Here is a 20,583-nt window from a genome sequence, read left to right on the forward strand (position 1 = left end):
GCTTGGAGAATAAAGTGCTCCAATTCCCCCCTGAACAAGTTGCATCTGGTTCCCCCATGCCCTGTACCACAGACAAAGAAAAATGTGGTATAAATGCAGGGACTGTGACCCCATGAAGTTGCTCTGTGCTTGTGCTGACTTGGAAGGGACCCTCTGCCAGGAGGGACCGCCACGGGACCCAACTGCAGCTTCTTGGGGATCCCTGCGTGCTGGCCTGCCTGGGGGCAGCCTGCTGTGGTCTCCCCAGCACCAAGGACTCCTTATTATTGCCTGCTTCCTAGCGCCCTGTGTGCGCTTTTATTGTAATTACCCTAAGGAAGCAGTGCGCTGCTGCAGTGATTATCAAGGGAAATCAGACGTGGGGATTCCCCCGAGCTGCCGGTGGGAGTGGGTGGCCATTCCGCGTTTTCAACATTTTTGGCATACTTCAACAGCGGGTGCCCACCCCGCGTTGCATGCATTTGGGCGGTTGCCCACACTACAAGTGTCTTTATGCAAACGGGAGCCTACGCCGTATTGCCACCACCGAAAGAGAAGCAGGAGAGAAGAGACGGCCGCCGCGATCGCGCGGTGACCTGGAAGCCAGGCAGAGCTGCCTGTTTGTGGGAGGGGCGCTCCACAAGCGGAAGGAAGCGGACGGGAGCCTACCCCGTGCCCATGTGATCTAGAGAAGAGCGAGGCAGAGTCATACCGAAGAGCGGGAGTCTACCCCGCCTCCATGCACACCAGGAAGAGATGCGCCGAACCAGAAGACCCAGGCGGGAGCCCACCCCGTGCTGGGACGGGCGCAGGAGGAAGCCCGGAGCCTCGCGGGCTCCACATCAAAGTCCCGGGTCCCAGGAGGGGTCCCAGGCTGTGTGGAGGAAGGAGGGCGGGAGCCTACACCGCCTCCCGGGGTTCAAGGTGAAGAGAGCAGAGGGAAGGCAGCTGAGCCTCGCGGGACTCCCGTGGTGAAGGGAGAGCACCGTGTGTGCTGCACCAGCCTGGAGACCGGATGAATCCTGCTGCAGAGTAGTCCTGGTGAGTGTGGGCTGAGTTGGGAGCACTCAAAATGCTCCCCCTATCTTTTGCTGTTTTTCACAGCTGTGCCGCAGTTGCGGGCAGCTGCATCAAGGGGGCACTTTTTGGCTGAGAGTCCCAGAGAGTGGCTCCAACAGCCCGTGTAGGGCCAGGGCCATTTTCCCCAGCTGCCCCACCAGACAGTGGGTAGCTGCAACGTTGCGCAAGTTAGTTACAGAGTCCCAGTGGGGCTCACACAGCACAGTGGTGCCAGCAGCATTTCCAGCTGCACTGCGAGATAGCAAGCAGCTGCCACGAGGGGGCCAGTGATTTTTGGCTAGAGGAGGGGTGAGTGCACCCCAGAGCCCAGCGCTGTTTATGCAGTACCCACATTTTTGCCTGCACAGCTGCACCGCAATTAGTGGCAGGTGCTACGTTTAGGCCTACGCAATTACGCACTTTTGGGATTCTGCTGCATTGGCAGCCGCCAGGACATTTGGGACATAGGGCACTGAAGCCCAAGAAAAGGCCGGTTGGCCTGGGGGTCATGTCAGGGTGTGATTGGGGTATACTGGGTTTATGCTGGTGATGCTTATCCCCTAATGTGATTTATATGTCCTAATTTTTGTCTAATGTGACTTACGCTTGTGATGCCTATGACATAATGTGTTTATGTTTAGGATGTTTAGGTATACTGTCTCATGCTGGTAAGGCCTAGTGCCTAATGTGTTTATACTAATGAGGTTTGGGCCGAATGTGATTTATTACCTAATGTCATGTTATGATATTTCAAGATGGGGTCTACTGCCAATGTGATAATGCTGAGGTCATTATGGTACCAGTAGTTACTGGTTGTGTTCTACATTTACTTACCTGTTCTGATGGTTCTGACCGTGGCCCGGTTGGCCTGGTCCTGTATATAATCCCCTGTGAATATTGCCTGTGCCAGTTGGCACAGTGTAAATGTGTGATTAGGTTTCTAATGTGTTTATGGTAATACAAAGGCTATATTTTATATAACCTTGTTTGTAGTTTCTTTTGTAGTGTACCTAGTTTGTTGCTACTGTGTGTGTGTGTTGCGCAAACGCTTTACACATTGCCTCTGAGATAAGCCTGACTGCTCGTGCCAAGCTACCGAGGGGGTGAGCGGGGGTTATCTTCCGCGTGCAACTCCCTTGCCCTGACTAGAGTGGTGGTTTCTGCATAGCTTTGGCGCAAGCCTTAGCCAACCAGAAATTCCATTTCTAACATACATTTTTTTAAATCTTGCTGTCCGTTCCGTGTATCATATACATTTTATGGGCATTTACCTATGTACAGAAGTACATATTCCAGACATATTTACTATGTTACACTTTTTATTTCATCCATGTTAAGTAGAGATACATTTTCAGGAATTCATGTCAATAGTAACCCTGGGCAAAGCACTAAGCTACACTTGCATAGTTTGCAAAGTTTGCGCTACTTTGCACTACGCGAATTGCACGTAGCACAGTGCAAACACGCGTAGCGTAGTGCAGCAGTCAACATTTTGCTTGCTTGCGGTCCTCAACGTCAAATTGGCAACCGCGAGCAAGCAAAATGACATCCAGGCGAGACTTTTTTCCTTGTTCGCGATCAGCAACATCAAGTTGCTGATCGCGAGCGTGGAAAATAAACTTCCCGGGCAGCTTCTCAAGGCTGGGAGGTCAGGTTTCTCATTGCGAGTGGTCGCGTATGCTCGTGATGAGAAACTACCAGTCCGCGTTGAGAAAGCTGCCGCTCGAGTAAAAATCTACTTGAGGGGCAGTAAAAGACATCTCGCACTGTGCAAAATGCCGTTTTCAATGATTGCACAGTGCGGACAAGCATCCGGCACTGTGCAATCATTGTGAACAGGGTACTAAGCAGTTCACGTAGTGCTACGAGTAGCGCGAAGTGCACTTTATGTAGCTTCGCGTAGCTCTACTTCGCGAATTACGCCCAGGGTTATAGCACGTGTATGAATTGAATCTCCCACAATACACCAAGGCTGTATTGCCCTCATGATGGGCGTTACATTTTGCATAAATTCACCCAGAGGCTTTATAGAAATAGGATTGTTAGACACCATGTTACTTACCTCTGGGGGGCACAGGAGTAAAGGGAATACTCTGGGACAACCTCATCAAATTGTTTCTTTCAATAGCTGCATAAAAGGGAAATACCTGTTAATTATAGTTGAAACTATTTAAAATAAAGGACTCTGCCATAACACAAATTACTGATCAGTTTACTCACCAGTGTAGTAAAACGTTATGTCCATGATTGGTTTGAAAGGTGACTCTGTCTCTGGAAAAATAAAAGCGGTTTTGTAGGCTCACACTTCAGCGTCACAAAAAAAAATCTAAGCAAAACGGTTTTTTTTCTATATGAAGATCCTCTTTTTGCTTTTGAATAGGCATTTGTAAGCAGATAAGCAAAGGGTGTATGTATGTAAAAACTGGGATTTTATGTTTGAGACACTCACACAAATGTAATGTTCATCCCACTACAACAAATTCATCGACTCCTTCTAGGATGGTTCCTGACCCCGTGCTATTCTGGAATCTATTCAGTAAATTTTAATTTCTTCCATGATACAATAGAAGTGCTCACTGTCTGAGTTATCAATCTTCTGAATTAATTCAGAATATTTTAAGCTAAAAAGACAATCAACAAAAACGTTATAATGAAAGGAAAATTATACTGTCAAAGACTGACTAGGCTAATTTGGAAGATATTTTGTGGGTAATATACGACACATTCTCACAATTTCAACAACTGATTTAGTCATTTGTGACGGATATAAAGATGTAACTGCATAGAGAAAATATTGAGTCCAGACGTGCCTTAGTGTTCAGTGGATAAATATTAGAAACTACAGCCAAGAATGAATCTAAATTACTGAATGACAAGTCACCAATAATATGGACTCTACAAAACCAGTTACTTAAAGTGAAGTATTTTTCTGTAATCCTACATGGGTTGGTGTAATGCTTTGATGACATGTACTTATTCATTATAGAGGCCTACAGTTTGTTTTCCTAAAATGCACATTCATTTCAACAAAAACACAAACAAATCTCTCACTCCCTTCGTAAACGTCATAGAGAAACTTTATTTAACTGTCATGGTCCTTCAGAGGCGCAAGTCTCAAGTTCTCCCATATTAGGTCGGACTATTTAATCTAGTTTAATAATTCTCTTTGCACTGTGGTACTGTTAGTCTGGTTTAAAATGGGGAAAACAAAATCATGACTATAAACTGAAAAAATAATCCTTTTGTTAAAACACGAAAGTGTGAATAAAGGAATTGTAGTTTAGAAAAAACACGGTTACGTTTGTTGAAATAAAGGAAGCAATGGGCCATCAGGTGATCATGGTCAGAAAAAATAAAAGACAACCGCTGAGATATTACTTAGGAACATTGGTAAATATGGTTATACACACAATTTCAAGTGAAGTCTGAACCAAGAAAAATGCCTGCTGCATGTTGACCTTTTAATAAATTAAATAATGAGTGGTAATGGGTTACAAGTTCGGGATGTTATTGTGGGGTTCTGGTAATTACATAACCCACAAGACCAAATGTTCTGTAGTATATGTACTATTCAACTTTCAAAAAGCAATAGGAATTAAAAGACTAAACGAGGGCATCGGAATAAAGAAGTAGTGGACTGTATGTAATTCATAACCTCTTTAGAATTATGTTCCTGTTAATTATGCAGACAGTATCCACTGCTTCTTGGTTGTATAACAACTCCAAGAACTTGTAACATATGTGGTAATGTACACAATTGCAGTAGTTAGTTGATTATTAGTTAAAAGAAATGCAGAGTAATGGTTAGGTGAATTGTGTGTAGTAAGCAATATGACGAATGAGATGAAATATCAGAAATACAATTCTCCATTAAATTCACTGAGAACGAGTGAATTCTGTGCAGACACTTGCAAAACAAGCACTGGAAGAAAGAGTGAAACCAAGTAAGAAGGAATAAACCAAGAAAGAAGGAATGAAAGACGGAAGGAAAGAAAGAAAAAGTAGGCAGGAGAAGAAAGAAGGAAAGAGAGAAAGAAAGCAGGAAAGAAGGAATGGAAGAAAAAAGAGACGAAAATCAGGAATGAAAGAAAGAAAGAAAGCAAGAAATCAGGAACAAAGCATTGAAAGAATGAAATAGAAAGGAAAGCAAGAAAGAAGAAATGAATGAAAAAGGAAAGAAAGAAAGCAGGAAAAGTAAAGAAGGAATTAAAGAACGAAAGGAAGAAAGAAAGAATAATAAACAGAAGGAAAGGAAATGACAGAATGAGCAAGGAAGAAGAAACGAAAGGAAGAAAGAAAGAAGAATAGAAAGAAGGCAAAAAAAAATTGTTAAAAATACTTCAAATTATACATGAAGGCTGGTTTTCCTACTGGGCAAAGTTTATTAAAGAACCATTGGTAAATGAGAAATTGCATGTGGTAACTGTACAACAACTAAACAAAATAACACTACAATTAACAAATTAAGAAAGTAGATCCAAGCAAACAAGAAACAGTGAAATGAAGTGTTCCAAATCGAATTAAAAGAGGAACAAATGGTTTAGGTAAAATACAAAAAATATGAAAATTGAATGCGGGGATACAAGGTGATAGCATGAACAAAAATCTTTCATCAAAAAGTGTAAAGGAGACTAAAAACCCATCGCTATCTACGTGATCCAGTAGGCCGAAACCTCACATCCCCTTGCACATGACTCTCAGCGGACCAAGATTTGGAATTTTAACTCACTATTAAAGGCACAGTGGCCTACAATTGAAAAATAGATGGTTTGAACTTGTGAAATTAACGCTATGCTACAGCATAGGTAATAAGAGGAAACACTAAGGTCTTGATTACTAGTTGAGGTGCAATTTTTTTTCGCACCTAATAAATGATGATATCAAAAAGTATTATATTTATCAGATGCAATAATCCCACCTATTATGAGTTTTTACGGAATTACATGTGGATTTTGGTGTTTAATGCATCAAAATCCACATGATATGATAAATACTATATGGTTTCCACCCATTAAATTTCGTCAGGTTTGACATGCCGAAATTTACCTTGGGTTGAGTTATTTACATGTAATAATTCTCGGATACATTATGTAACACTCACCTCGTAATTCCAACCCATGAGGAATTACCCTCCCAACTCGTAATCAAGGCGATAATGAGTCAAAGTTGTGACCGAAAAACTTGGTCAGAGATTGATACCTAATAATTGTGTTACGTCTCAAGGAATATGATCACCAGCAAAGCTAAAGCGTTTTACAAAGACCACAGCTAACCTTAAAAGAAGATTCCACACATGCTCTGTTAAGCCGAAGGCTAAAAATAAGAAGTAATGTTCTGTACTCAGACTATTCAAATATTCATTCACCAAAAGAAATACCAAGAGGTACATAACATTTATTTATAAAAGAAGTTAGATACAATTTCTCAAATTTGTTATTGAAGCATTTATTCCACACTTACCGGTAAATCTTTTGTCTTCATGATGCCTGTGACAATAAATAAAGTAAAGGATAAAACGTAAACAAATCACAGAAGACAGTTTTTACTCCCGTTATGTTAGGCTTCCTGGCATTGATGGTAATGAAACTACGGCTCGGCATAATAAAAACTGGAAAGGATAGGATAGGATAGGACTTGTAGAGCGCACTAATACCCAAAGGTGTCAAGGCGCTGTAAGAGAATGTATTCATCCTTCTCCTTAAGAGCTATGGATCAACAACATATCCCAGGCCAAGAGACATACTATTCCTCAGCTGATCCTTGAATTACAGGAACAGCGTAGCTGCTCTAATGCTATATTCCAAGTGTAGAAGAGCTTTTTAACATATTTAGATCTAGTTTGAGTAAGTGTCAAGTTACCAGTTGAGAAAAATGCACTAAGAAGAATATTTTTAATGAACACGCTCTTCCCAGTACAGGAGCTCTTCCTATGCACCTCAGTCCAGATACTGAAGCACGTGGCCCCCCTCCCAGCTCTGCCAATACATCTCCATCCTGAATCAAGCACCCTATACTAGTACTGAAACGGGTACCACAACTATGGCAGTGACCCTGTACCCTTAGCAGCACCACAGCTGTTTTTTTATGTCAACAATCCATTCGCTACATATCAAATAGAGATGTGTACCCATCAGTTGAGTGTGTAGTTTAAACAGGTACTTTTGTAAGCAGTAATGGGACACATTAGTACATGTGACCCCAATATGCTTCTTATTTTGAACATTGCACTTGTAATGTTTTTTTATTCCTATCTTAAGGTAATAACACAACAGTACTTGTACCTGGTTCAGATGTGTTACACAGTTACAGGAACTCGCATGTGACGGAGTTAAGGATAATTTGGACTCTTCTAAACAGCACACCGTACATTTTATGTGGACATATTGTAGATTTTACAATATTGTGCATAAAGTTAAAGTCTGCAGTTCACCCCATCCAAGAAGCAGCAGCAGCGTGAAGCTTGCAGGCGAACAGAGTTCAGAAAACACACCCTTGCACCCCTAACAGAAAGCAAATTTATCTGGTGAAGGGGAACCTTTGCGCACAGGACGAGACGGCCATCCAACCATCATGTGTAGGAAACATGTCACCTCTCCCAAAGAAACGCTTAGGACTAAACTGCATTTGGCATGAGGTGAGAAAATGTAATCTGCCGCCACGGAATTGTGACATTTTACATATAGGACAGAGCCAAGAAAGGCTTTTGCACAGCTTTGTGAGATTTGTGTGCACATAAACGAATTTATAATTCTAAATTTCACACATCATTTCAGAAAATAAGAGAAACTTCAAGATCAAAAATGCATTTAAAATGGCGAAAGTCTGTCAATGTCGTAGAATTGTCTGCTGTCAGGGGATTTTGAGGGGTGCCCAAGCAAAACGCATGACGCACCCACAAACTGGAATGTTTGCGCTGCTATTCCCAGTCTCCAAACACTTGCAAAGTTCCCCCGAATAACGCAAGGGTAACTATTTTTTCAGGGTGGTAGAGCGAAGGGAGCATCTCCAAATAACAGGGTTTTTTTAAAAAGGAGTAATATTTTCTCTCTGCGGAAAAAGAAAATATAAATGTGAAAATAGATTTGGATAATAACTCCCAGGAATTTGCAGGAGAACACTAGCATTTTTATGACTCGCGCGCCTATTGAAAATGTAGGAAATCTCGACAATAAGTACATTTTATAACTGGTTTAAAAGAGCTTTTTATATCGGGCACTACTAGTTTACCAATGGAATAGGTCAAGTTAAAGATCAGCCTAAATAAACAAATTGGGCAGGCTCAATGCAATCAAAAAAATATATTCACAACACATATGTGCTACTTATCCTATTTTTGAAATTCTGTTGCACCCTCAAAATTTACAATTTCTGGGGATTATAGATATTTTACAGCATGTCTTTTGCACATTGTGAATCCCTGGACCTTAAAGAAGAGTGAACCCAGAGTTGTGTAAACAGCACTAACAGTAAAAAGCACGTATGCATTATGATACTCTCACAGTGGTATTCATGCATAGAATGGAGGGGGAATATTGATAACTTTTTTGCTTAAAAGAAATCAGATTTGTTCTTATTTCGGAACAGGTTTAAAGTCAATATTACTCACATCTTACTGTTATCTGCAGATGATCGACTGTGCCTCAAATCCTTGAATACAAATAAACATATTAAGGACTAAGAAATAACATGTTATAATAATCAGCATAGAGTCATTTATCACTGTATGTTGAGAATGGTAAGTCGTGTACGATGCAGCAGTCAGAGAGACCTACTTGGTCACCTCCATTCCATCACTACAGTCTAAATACTGTCCCATGATCCACTGAATTCAACAGAATAATGTAAATACAACCCTACCACTGACATTGTTGGATGCGAGCTTTCCATATCATACGTGCTGTAACTGCAGTAGTAGTATGTGTAGGAATGTATAATACAAGAGAACCAGCTATCGCAGTATAACAGCCTGTCACTAATTTCCATGTTACAGGTGACTTATGGTGTTTCAAGTGTTGTGTATAACAGAATTATGTAGCTGCTCAACTGTAATAAGTTATTACAGTTGGATTCAGACTCATAATGCTTGCTTTCAGCGACTGAGGTGAAAGGCGGGCCATGGAGCATTATTACAGGTTGAGTTTTGTTGAAAACTTCCAAAGTAGGACTCCATTTTTAAAACGTTAAGTTTGCCTATCTGCTTTTAGTCCACATTCAGCATATCATTGTCTTTCAGAGAACTTGGACAAGTGTAATTTTTATCTAAACACTGATATGTTATTGCATTTGGCGACATAAGTCTGACACAAACGTCTCAATATCTACATCTCAAGGTTTAACAGTGCACAAGAAGGTAAACATGTGGTTCACATTGAAGTATTTTCAAAGTGCTGGTTTAGACTTGTCTAATCTGGAATTTTGGAAAATTCCAACTAGATTTTGCAATGCATGTTAAAAGTCAGTCGCCTATATAAACCCCTGGAATTGATGACTGTGTTCGAGAAGCCTTTGCACCAGGTTATTACCAGAGGTCCTGCAAGACTGCCAGAGCATTCCCTATTTTGTTAGTAGTACATCCAGTGATGAGAGGAGCTGAGTCCAGCTGTTGTGTTCCCTTCTGTGTCTCCTGGCTGAAGTCTGATAACACAGCAGATCTGATGTGAACAGGTATGTAGTGCACAGGGACCCAAAAAACTCTAGAGGCAAATTAGCTATTCCATGCTCTTATTGTGAGTAGAGCATACAAGCAGCGCAGTCAAAAAACATGATTACTCTCCAAGGCTATCAGACATGCCATGCAAATACCCTGTGACACTACAATAGACACTCGGGGAGCAACTGAAACACTTCACAGACCACAAAGCCTCATTGACTGCTAAACAATGTTGACAGAGATTAAACTATGACTTAGAAACACCCTTCATCACTATGTACAGACATAACAGTGGATCAGAACCCTACCAGTGACATTTAGTAAACCTATGCCAAACGGCAAATGCCTGATCCGGAACGGACTCATTGGTAAGAAGCAAGATTTGATAAACATAACAAATTATGAGATTCGCACTACTATACTGGGGAGGGCATTGCTAGATACATGCTAATGCAATGCCCCCTATTTGGCGGGAGGTGACACCATGCTTTCATGGGTGATACACACCAAGTTGTTATTTTTGCTCTTAAACGGAAGAGGTTACATTGGTTAATTCATCTGGTAGTTTTAGTTGACAATGAGCGTGGGGTATTGAAAGTTGGATGGTGCTGCTCTGGACAAGTAAGTTTCAGGTTTTGTTTTTCCTTTTACCTTACGACACTGCTATTGCAAAACACCTGCAGACAGATGAGCCGTATGTTTTATAAGCATGTGCCACCAGGCACTCCATTGTTTGCATTAAGAGGGATTTCACTTTTATAACAGCATTACACAGTGCAGACATACTACACATAAACAAATCCTTTAATCTCCTTTCCTGGAATATTTGTTGTTTAAACTACCCCCCCCAAAAAGTCGATATTTCTATTATTTAATTGCAAGAAATTCCTTTACAAGATATTGATTTGTAACCAATTTTCAAATAAATAGGGGAAAAGATGGTATCTCGCATCCTACAGTTCCTATTCACAGGGGGTGGCAATAATGACTCGGAAAAATGTTGATTATATACATAAATGTATAGTAAGAAGTCCCAAGGGAAATAGGTTCTGGTAATTGGCACCCCAGCTGGTACTTCTAAAAAGTCTGGTGAAATTGAGGTGGGGTACGCTGACAAAACATAGAACTACATATCATCTTTGGAGGGGGTTTTAACTTTAAGTTGGACTGACTAAGTTGCACTATACTCATGCTACGAGAGCAGATATACTCATACTACTCTACTGAACATAATTTGTCTGCTAGAATTGACTTTTGGTTATGTTCCCCTCGGATACTACACTGGATAATTGAACTGCAGTACCTCCCTCGAACACTGATCATGCACTGGTATTGGTGGAGCTAACCCCACCATGTATTAGCAGATGCAGCTTCTTCTGGAGGTTCCCTACCCAGATGCTGACAGATGGCGCATTTAAAGCAGAGATAGCTAAGGCAATTCGAGAATATTTCACACTGAACGTGAACTCAGTAGATCCATATGCCTTGGGGTAGGAGGCATTCAAGCCGGTTGTACGGGGAGTATGCATAGCTAAACAAATTGGTATCATAAAAGGATTGGTGTGCAGTTGTCTGAGTTGGAGAAAAAACTCAAAACACTGGATTCTGCACTCCTTGAAAAAACAGACCTTACAGTAAAAATCAAACCACATTCAACTTCACTGTCACTTAGAGTTACAGCAGATAAGTAAATTAGGTTTTGGGAATAGAGGCACAGGCAAGACAGTATGGTGAGGGGGAGGATCCAAGTAGGTGGTTGGAGACCGTGCATAAAGTATTATTATTTCAGGTGTGTGAGACGAAAATGATGTGCTTAGAATCACTTCCGCTGAGATAGTAGAAGTATGAGCCCTTGTCCGCAGGTAAGATATCTGAAGCAATCACCAGTCAGGTTAGTGCAAAGGCCCCAGATTCGGACAGCTTTATGGTAAAGTTCTACAAAGCAAATAAAGACCTGCTTAACCCATATTTGTTAGAGGTTTATAATGAGGCTTTCCATATAAACTGTTTATCTCCATTCTCCTGCGAGAATATATTTATTACACAAATGAAGTCCTCTAGAGATCGGCAATTTGGCAAATACGGTCAGCACTGGTCTCTCTTTAATTTAGATTGTAAAATTGTTTTGCACTTGTGGGTGGATTTTTATAGAGTAATGGCGCCCTAACGTGAATTTCTCAATATGATTATGTAACATAAACCCTTTTAAGCGGTACCTAAAGGTAGAGAGCACCACCCCTCTCGCCAAAATGTGGCAAGAAACAACTGAAAGTTTTATCACATTCCCCAGCGCACACTAATATCAATAAATTCAAGACAGCTTCCAGTATTTGGTTAGTATCCACTGCTTTATTGTTCCTCTTCTAAATTCCTCCTGTTCTCAGCCAACACGTGTTTCGTCACGATTAACACAACTTCTTCAGGGCTAAGAAATTACATATAAAATAAGAATCACTACAACCTCAAGTCAATTCAATCATCCATAATAATATCATCATATTGATATTATTCAACCGCTGCAAAAGTGTACCCATCACGTGGAAACCCAATTCTTACATGCTGTACATCCTATATATCTATGTGAGTTGTCTTGCACATCTTACTCTCGTGTGGTGTGACATGCGAAAAAGTGGAATCCCACAATGTGATATATACGAGAAAGTCTTCTCTATATGAAGAATAAGAACAATGAAGGATGCATACCTATTATCACAGTGGAAAATTTATAAGAATACATGGATCAAGTATTCAACCCAATATTGTGAAATACCATCCCAAATCATCAGTGTGAACTCATTGTGACACCTACTTTGATTTTCTTGATAATTTCAACTCGAATGCCGCTATTCCCATCTAGTGTCCGAAATGAATGCATAAGATTCCCAAATATCGTCTCTGGACCCGAATATAGGAATTCTGTAGGACACTGCAAATATGCTCGTGTCTGAGCGCATAACCCAATACTATTCCTTACCATCAATCTCATGTTATATATATTCCCTGTCTCCACCTCTGCAGGTCTCTCGTTCGGACCAACTGATTCCCAAAACCATGTTTCATGAACGCTGTGTGGGTCCGAATCGAAATATCTTAGACTGTCTATGTCAACAAAAAACACAAGTGTGTATATATTAGTATAGGATTATGCGCTCAGACATACGGTGATACAAGCATAATTGCAGTATCTGACAACCTCACTGTGTCTTAAAGGATTCTTATATTCGGGTCCATAGACTATATTTGGGAATCTAATGCATTCATTTCGGACACTAGGTGGGAATATCGGCATTCGGTTTGGAATTATCACTGACATCCAAGTAGGTGTCACTATCAGTTCACACTGATGATTTGGAACGGTATTTCACAATATTGGGTTGCAACTGATCCACGTATTCTTATAAATGTAATTTTTTTGTCACATTGGTCAACTGTGAAAATAGGTATACGTCCTTCCTTGTTCTTATTCTTCATATAGAGAAGACTTTCTCGTATATACGTATATGTGTTAACTCACTTTGTGGGATTCCGCTCTTTTGCATACCACAACACGAAAGTAAGGTGTGCCAGGCAACTCACATGGATATATAGGATGTACAGCATGAAGAATTGGGTTTCCACGTCATGAATGCACAAGTTACTACTTGTGTAACGATATATCTGTAAGAGACATTAGTTAGTGATAGATTCCTTACCTTAGAATATCCCCAGGCGTCCGACTGGATCCGGAAACTTTTGCGTAGCAATACCCCTGCGCGCCGGTAGGCGTCGTCTGCGGCTCCGCGTCCGTCGTCGGCGTCGTGAGCGCCGGGATGACGTCGTCGGAGTACTTAGACAGCGCCCATGCGCGCTGACGTCAGTTCTGACACACAGCTTTTCCGCGCCAGATACACAGAGCCATGATAGAACTAACACTGGTGCCATGAAACTAGGGCCCTGAAAGGGGATGACCTTAACCCTAGATATCGGTTCGCAGAACGGGGAGGATGGGTGGGTCGGTAAGGAATCTATCACTAACTAATGTCTCTTACAGATATATCGTTACACAAGTAGTAACTTGTGCATCTGAAAGAGACACGTTAGTGATAGATTCCTTACCTTAGAATAGATACCCCAGTAATACCAACCCCGGTGGTGGGTCTGCGAACCAATATCACACCAGAAAGTCCTGGAGGACGGAACGGCCAAAGAAGCCATCCCTCCGGACTTGACTGTCCAGGCAGTAGTGTCTTGCGAACGTGTGCAGCGAGGCCCACGTAGCTGCCTGGCAAATGTCCTGCAGGGGGACACCGCGGCCCAGGGCAGTTGTCGTTGCCGTGGCCCGAGTGGAGTGAGCCCGCAATCCAGCCGGGGGCTCCTTCCTCGCCATGGAGTAACATGCTTGGATACACAAGATGATCCACCTAGAGATGGTCCTCTTGTGCACAGCCTTACCCTTCTTCGCGCCCACGTAACCGACAAAGAGTTGGTCATCCACCCGGAATTGGCGTGTGCGGTATAGGTAGTAGGAGAGCGCACGTTTTGGATCCAGACGGTGGAGCCTCTCTTCCTCTTTCGAGGGATGCGGAGGCGGAAAGAAAGTGGGCAAGGTAATGGACTGCCCGATGTGGAAGGCCGTGACAACCTTGGGCAGAAAGGAAGGTCGTGTACGTAACACCACCTTGTCAGGATGAACAGACAGGAAAGGTGGAGAAGAAGAAAGAGCCTGGAGCTCACTCACCCTCCTGGCAGAGGTGATGGCAACCAGGAATGCAGTCTTCAGAGTAAGGAGACGAAGAGGACAGTTATGAAGTGGCTCAAAGGGAGCACACATCAGATAAGTGAGAACAAGATTCAAGTCCCACTGGGGCATCACGAAGGGAACAGGAGGGAACATGTGTGTGATGCCCTTCAGGAATCTACTTACAATAGGGGACTTGAATAAAGAAGGCTGATCTGGTAGCCTCAAGAAGGCTGAAAGAGCAGAGAGGTACCCTTTAAGAGTGCCCAGAGCAGAGCCCTGCTGGGCAAGGGAAAGAAGAAAGAGCAGCACTTCCGAAAGGGGTGCAGAGAGAGGATCCACAGCCTTTGCTGTGCACCATGCCACAAATCTGTTCCACCGGCAGGCGTATACCGACTTTGTGGAGGGACGCCTGGCTGCCAGAATGATATCACAGACTTCAGGAGGCAAGTCAAATGGCCTCAACTGCCGCCGCTCAATCTCCAAGCCTGTAGGTGGAGACTGGACAGGTTCGGGTGCAGGACCGTCCCCTGCTGCTGCGACAGAAGGTCCTCCCGAAGAGGCAGACGAATCGGGGGATCGACTGACATGCTGAGTAGCTCGGGATACCAGTATCTTCGTGCCCAGTCCGAAGCCACAAGGATAACCTGGGCCCGGTCGCGCCTGATCTTCTTCAGCACTCTGGGCAGAAGTGGTATAGGCGGAAAGGCGTACAACAGACCGCAGCTCCACTCGCGACGAAAAGCGTCTCCGAGCGAGTGCCGCCTTGGAAATTCCAACGCGCAGAACCGATGACATTGCGCGTTCTCTTCTGTGGCGAATAGATCTAACCAAGGCTCTCCCCACTGCTGAAAGAGACCTTGCGCCACGTCCGAGTGCAGACGCCATTCGTGATCCATCATGCACCGACGGCTGAGTTCGTCCGCCCTGGCATTCAGAGAGCCTGCCAGGTGTTGAACCACCAGGGTCACGCCCTGATGTTCCAGCCATTGCCATAGGCGCAGAGCCTCCCGGCAAAGGGTCCACGACCCCACCCCGCCCTGTTTGTTGCAGTACCACATGGCGGTGGTGTTGTCGGTGAACACCTGCACTACCCGTCCCCGGACAGAGGGGAGGAACGCTTTCAGTGCTAGACGAATCGCCCGTAGCTCCAGCAAGTTGATATGGAGCCGGGACTCCGCCGGAGACCAGAGGCCTCTGATCTCCGCCTCTCCCATGTGGCCCCCCCAGCCCTGGAGGGACGCGTCCGCCACAACTACGTGCTCCGGGTGGGGTAGGGAGAGGGACCTGCCACTGACCCATTCGCGGTCCGTGAGCCACCACTGCAGTTGTCTCGCAGTGCCCTCCGAGATCAGGACATGATCGGACAGGTTGCCCTGATGCTGGGCCCACTGAAACTTCAGGTCCCACTGCAGAGCTCGCATCCGCCACCTGGCGTGACGCACCAGAAGGATGCAGGAGGCCATCAGTCCCAGAAGCCGCAGCGTCAACCTGACCGAGACTCGGGATAACGGCTGGAAGATGGGAACCAGAGCCTGAATATCCCGAACCCGCTGCTCGGGTGGAAAAACCCGAAACTGCGCCGAGTCGAGAACCGCTCCGATGAAGAGGAGCTTTTGGGAGGGACACAGGTGTGACTTCGGCACATTGATGGAGAACCCCAGCAGGTGCAGGAGGTCGGCCGTAGTCTGGAGGTGGCTGACGACTGTCTGGGGCGAGCCCGCCTTCGACAACCAGTCGTCGAGGTAGGGGAAGACTGATACACCCTGCCTGCGCAGATGAGCTGCGACCACCGCCATCACCTTCGTGAACACCCGTGGGGCGCTGGTAAGGCCGAAGGGGAGCACGGTGAACTGAAAGTGCTCTTGGCCTACCGTGAACCGCAGGTAACGCCGGTGGGCCGGCAGGACGGGGATGTGGAAATAAGCGTCCTGCAAGTCCAACGCTACCATCCAGTCTCCTGGGTCCAGGGCAGTCAAGACCTGAGCCAAAGTGAGCATCTTGAACCTCTCCGTACGGAGGAAGCCGTTGACGTTCCGCAAGTCCAAGATAGGGCGTAGGCCCCCTTTGCCCTTCTTGGGCACCAGAAAGTAGTGGGAGTAACAACCACACCCTACTTCTGGCCCAGGAACGCGGTCGATGGCCCTCTTGGCCAAGAGGGCCGAGACCTCCTCTTGCAGAAGTTGCAAGTGATCCCCCGACACACGGTGGTACTGTGGTGGCATGGATGGAGGGGATGCCTCGAAGGGGAGGGAGTAGCCCCTTCGGACAATCTGCAGCACCCACCTGTCCGAAGTGACTGTATGCCAGTGGGAGAGGTGATGGCGAACCCTGCCCCCCACAGGCGTCACATGGGCCTGAAAACTCGGACTAGGAAGGTTTAGAGGCCGGTGCTGCTGAGGGAGGTGTGGACTGGCCTCGCCGTGTTCCCCGACCACCGCCACGGCGGTTCCCACGTCCGCCACCGCGCTGCTGGACATTTTGCGGCGTGTGGCTGGCGGTACGTGGTGGGGCGCCCCTTCCGTGGCCACGAAAGGAGCGAAAGGCACCCGATTGCTGGCGTGGGGCCGTAAGGCCCAAGGACTTGGCCGTAGCCCTGGAGTCCTTGAAACGTTCCAGCGCATGGTCTGCCTTGTCGCCGAAGAGGCGACGGCCATCAAACGGCATGTCCAGGAGAGTGGCCTGGACATCGGCCGAGAAGTTGGCGGACCTCAACCAGGCGTGGCGTCGAACCGCCACCGTCGTTGCCATCGCCCTGCCCAGTGAGTCCGTTGTATCCAGCCCACACCGGATAGAAAAGCGTGCTGCATCTCGACCGTCCGCAAGGGCTTGGCTGAGTTTAGCCTGGACCTCCTCCGGGCATCTAGGCAGCACCTCCGCAACCGTGTCCCACAGGGTGTGGGTGTAGCGGCCCAAGAGACAGACGGTGTTCACAGACCGCAGCCCTAGGCTTACAGACGAGAAAACCTTCTTCCCGAACTTGCGCGGAGCCGCGTGGGCGGTGTCGCCCGAGTCCCCGGCCGCATCGTGCGAGCGTCGGGGCGGGTCAGAGGATCGATGACGTCGCTCCGACCTCTCATGCCTCTTACCTGAGGACTTGGAACCAGACGATCGGTGTCCACTTCCGGAGCGTCGATGACTCCGACCTCGCGACCTGTCCCTCGACCTCCCGTGGGACCGGGACCGGGACCTGGAGCGGCGCGGGGCCGACTGCCTCAGCTCGAGACGCTTGCGGGACCTCTCCCACCTAGCCTTCGACGTCAGGGCCCGACAGTCGGAGCATGATCGATCGTCGTGGTCGAGGCCTAAGCACTTCAGGCACCGGCGATGGGGGTCCGTGACCGACATGAGTCGGCCGCACTTCGAACAAGGCTTGAACCCGGGCATCCCTGGCACCGATAGTCGAGAAATCGACAAGGAAAGAGAGATCAAAAAGGATCAAAATTTTCCGTCAAAAATTGACTGGGGGTAGAGCTTCTTCCGGATCTGCGCTAGCTGGCGCGGAAAAAAGAAGAACTGACGTCAGCGCGCATGGGCGCCGTCTAAGTACTCCGACGACGTCATCCCGGCGCTCACGACGCCGACGACGGACGCGGAGCCGCAGACGATGCCTACCGGCGCGCAGGGGTATTGCTACGCAAAAGTTTCCGGATCCAGTCTGACGCCTGGGGATATTCTAAGGTAAGGAATCTATCACTAACGTGTCTCTTTCAGATACACTTTTGCAGCGATTGAATAATATCCATATGATCAGGATTTCACAGATATTATTATGGATGGTTGAATTGACTGGAGGTCAACATGGATGTTTTAGTGATTCTTGTTTTATATGTAATATTAGTGGATACTAAACAAATACTGGAAGCAGCCTTGAACGTATTGATATTAGCATGTGCTGGGGAATGTGATCAAACTTTAGATTGTAAAATAGTTGGTTGAGTTACTGCAATCAGATTAATGCAGGTGGCAAAAGGACTGGTATTGTCGGACCAGACAAGGCCTTACAATATTTGTATGTAATTTGCGATTCTGTTCCAGACAGATCCTGAAATCTCATTCATTGGTGCCTTTATTGATGCAGAGAAGGCTTTGGCTTTGTTAGATGGGCATTTTATTTATGCTATCTTGTGGAAACTGGGACTGTGGTATAGTATGCATAGTTTAACTGCTATACTCGCTCCCAACTGCTCAAGGGCAAGTAAATAACCTCCTGTCAGACTCCATGATTTTTATTGAAAAACCTTTGTTGGCATTTTGTTATTTTAGTACATTATCAAACTCAGTTCAAATAGATACATTCACAAATCATCTGTTTGTGTCAAACTTGGAAGTGGGAGTTTCGAAAAAGCATTGTCGGTCAGGAAGATCATCTGCAATTAAACATAGCTAGCACAGAACATGTATTTGAACAAAGTATAAACTAGAGGCGGGTGGAGAAAGGGCAGAAGAGGGGTTGGCCTGGATTGTAGTGGAGCTTAGTGTTGTTGCTCATTTGCTAAGTTGTGTGATCAGAACCTCCTATCCTTCAATGGGGCTGATGGCGAGGTGTTGGGACATCAAGGCAGGGAGGATGAGTTCAGTAATGCCCCAGACTGTTTGATAAAGATGGGTACAACCACTTGATTGGGTATATCTTACAGAAGACGTTTAAGTGGGGGGTTCTTAGACATTGTAGTTGAGTGGGTATGAGTGGGTGCGAGGTTGCCTTTAGTTTCTTCACCTCACAGTATGGTGGCTTCAGCTTTACTAGACTTAAGGAACGTTTTAAGACCAGGCAACTAGCAATGTGGGAAGGGGAGGTCTTTGGACTTTCCTTGGGAATTAACAGCTCCCTTAGTGAGGATAAGAGGAAGATCAGCAAGTCACAAAGCCACCCTATCTCTTTTGGATCTAATGTAGATTTCCATTGCTGCTAAGGGCGTTTGACTGTGAAGGATGATATGATAGTTATTATGTGGGCCAAAAAATGTCTATGCAGAGGGCAAGGCAAGATCATAAGTATTAAGTCAGCAGACTCCACAATGCATCATGGGCAGGTCAGCAGACTCAACAAAGCAACATGGGCAGGTGGGAGAAGCTTGGGAAAAATATTTACTTAAAATATATACAGATGGTCTCTGTGTAGTATGAATTATTGTATTCATTTAAACTTGGATTGCAAGTTATTATGTACGGAAGCTCTTGTGCGTATGCCCATTCCCTGTCACAAAAGAATCTGCTTGCATCTGTCTCACATTTATCCCTTAAGTGGGTAAGCGACGGAGAGGCAAATGGAAGAAGGGCCTTATAAATTCAAGAAATATGGCAGCCCCATGTCCCCACATGGCTTGGACAAGTGGGCTCATCTCTAGGGGAGGACTCAGGGTGGGACAAAGTTGCTTTATTGCCAGGTGTGTTGTGTTATGCAAAATAAACTGGCCCCTGTGAAGGCTGAAGTTGTCCATAAGAACTTTCTTCAAACAAATAGCCATTGCTCCTTGATACAAACTATCAACAATCGTAATGTCAGCCTCATCCCAAGTGTTCATAACCCTGGAGCTAATTGACCTTGCAATTGTCGGAAGGCTCAGGAGTGGATAGCAGGGGCATTTGGGATTGCTAGTTTTGTAAGTCTGAGGGCGCGAGCATAGCACTGCAGAGCCACTCAGACAAGTTTAGGGTGCGACTCCACCTGTCGGACGTTTACTAGCAGGAGAGCGTTTAAATATTGTGGTTGCAGTGGGTGCATTGTGGAGGTTGCCTCTTCAAGAGACAAGCTAGAGAGACATATACTACATTGCTGCACAGCTGCAGTGGCTGAATAGAACTCAAAAGGCAGGAGTCCCAACGACCTGAACTCAGAGTCGGAGGTTGGCAAGGGCCACCCTCCCCTAGCCTGCATGCTAAATAAGGTCACCTAGTTGTGTATTTAGGTCACAGAAAAATGCTGGCAGTAGTACCAGATGCAAGTTTGAGACATAGTATAACAGGTGTGGGAGGATTATCATCTTGAATAGGGTGATATGCCCAATCAGGGTCAGGGGGAGAGATTTTTAAAATTATATATTTGAAGAGATAAATGTCACTACACTGGTAAGGTTGTCCTACATGAGGTTTGAATCTTCATGGTAGATCTTAATGCCAAGATATCTAAACATGGTCACCTCCCATCTCATGTGGCCCTCCCAAGGTCAAGTTG

General features: G+C 45.3%; 1 protein-coding gene across 1 annotated transcript in view; it reads right to left on the bottom strand.

Annotated features, from left to right (window-relative positions):
- LOC147733673 (transient receptor potential cation channel subfamily M member 7-like) overlaps positions 1-20,583 on the bottom strand; it is a 1,613,265-nt gene that overhangs the window by 176,175 nt on the left and 1,416,507 nt on the right. Inside the window, exons 30-33 of the mRNA XM_086958251.1 lie at positions 8,645-8,685; positions 6,499-6,524; positions 3,259-3,309; positions 3,101-3,166 (exon numbers count right to left, since the gene is read on the bottom strand). Coding sequence (XP_086814377.1) covers positions 3,101-3,166; positions 3,259-3,309; positions 6,499-6,524; positions 8,645-8,685 — 184 coding nt within the window. The remainder of the gene's footprint in view (positions 1-3,100; positions 3,167-3,258; positions 3,310-6,498; positions 6,525-8,644; positions 8,686-20,583) is intronic.

This window comes from Lissotriton vulgaris, chromosome 2_1 (genome assembly GCF_964263255.1).
Source record: "Lissotriton vulgaris chromosome 2_1, aLisVul1.2, whole genome shotgun sequence".
NCBI lineage: Eukaryota > Metazoa > Chordata > Amphibia > Caudata > Salamandridae > Lissotriton > Lissotriton vulgaris.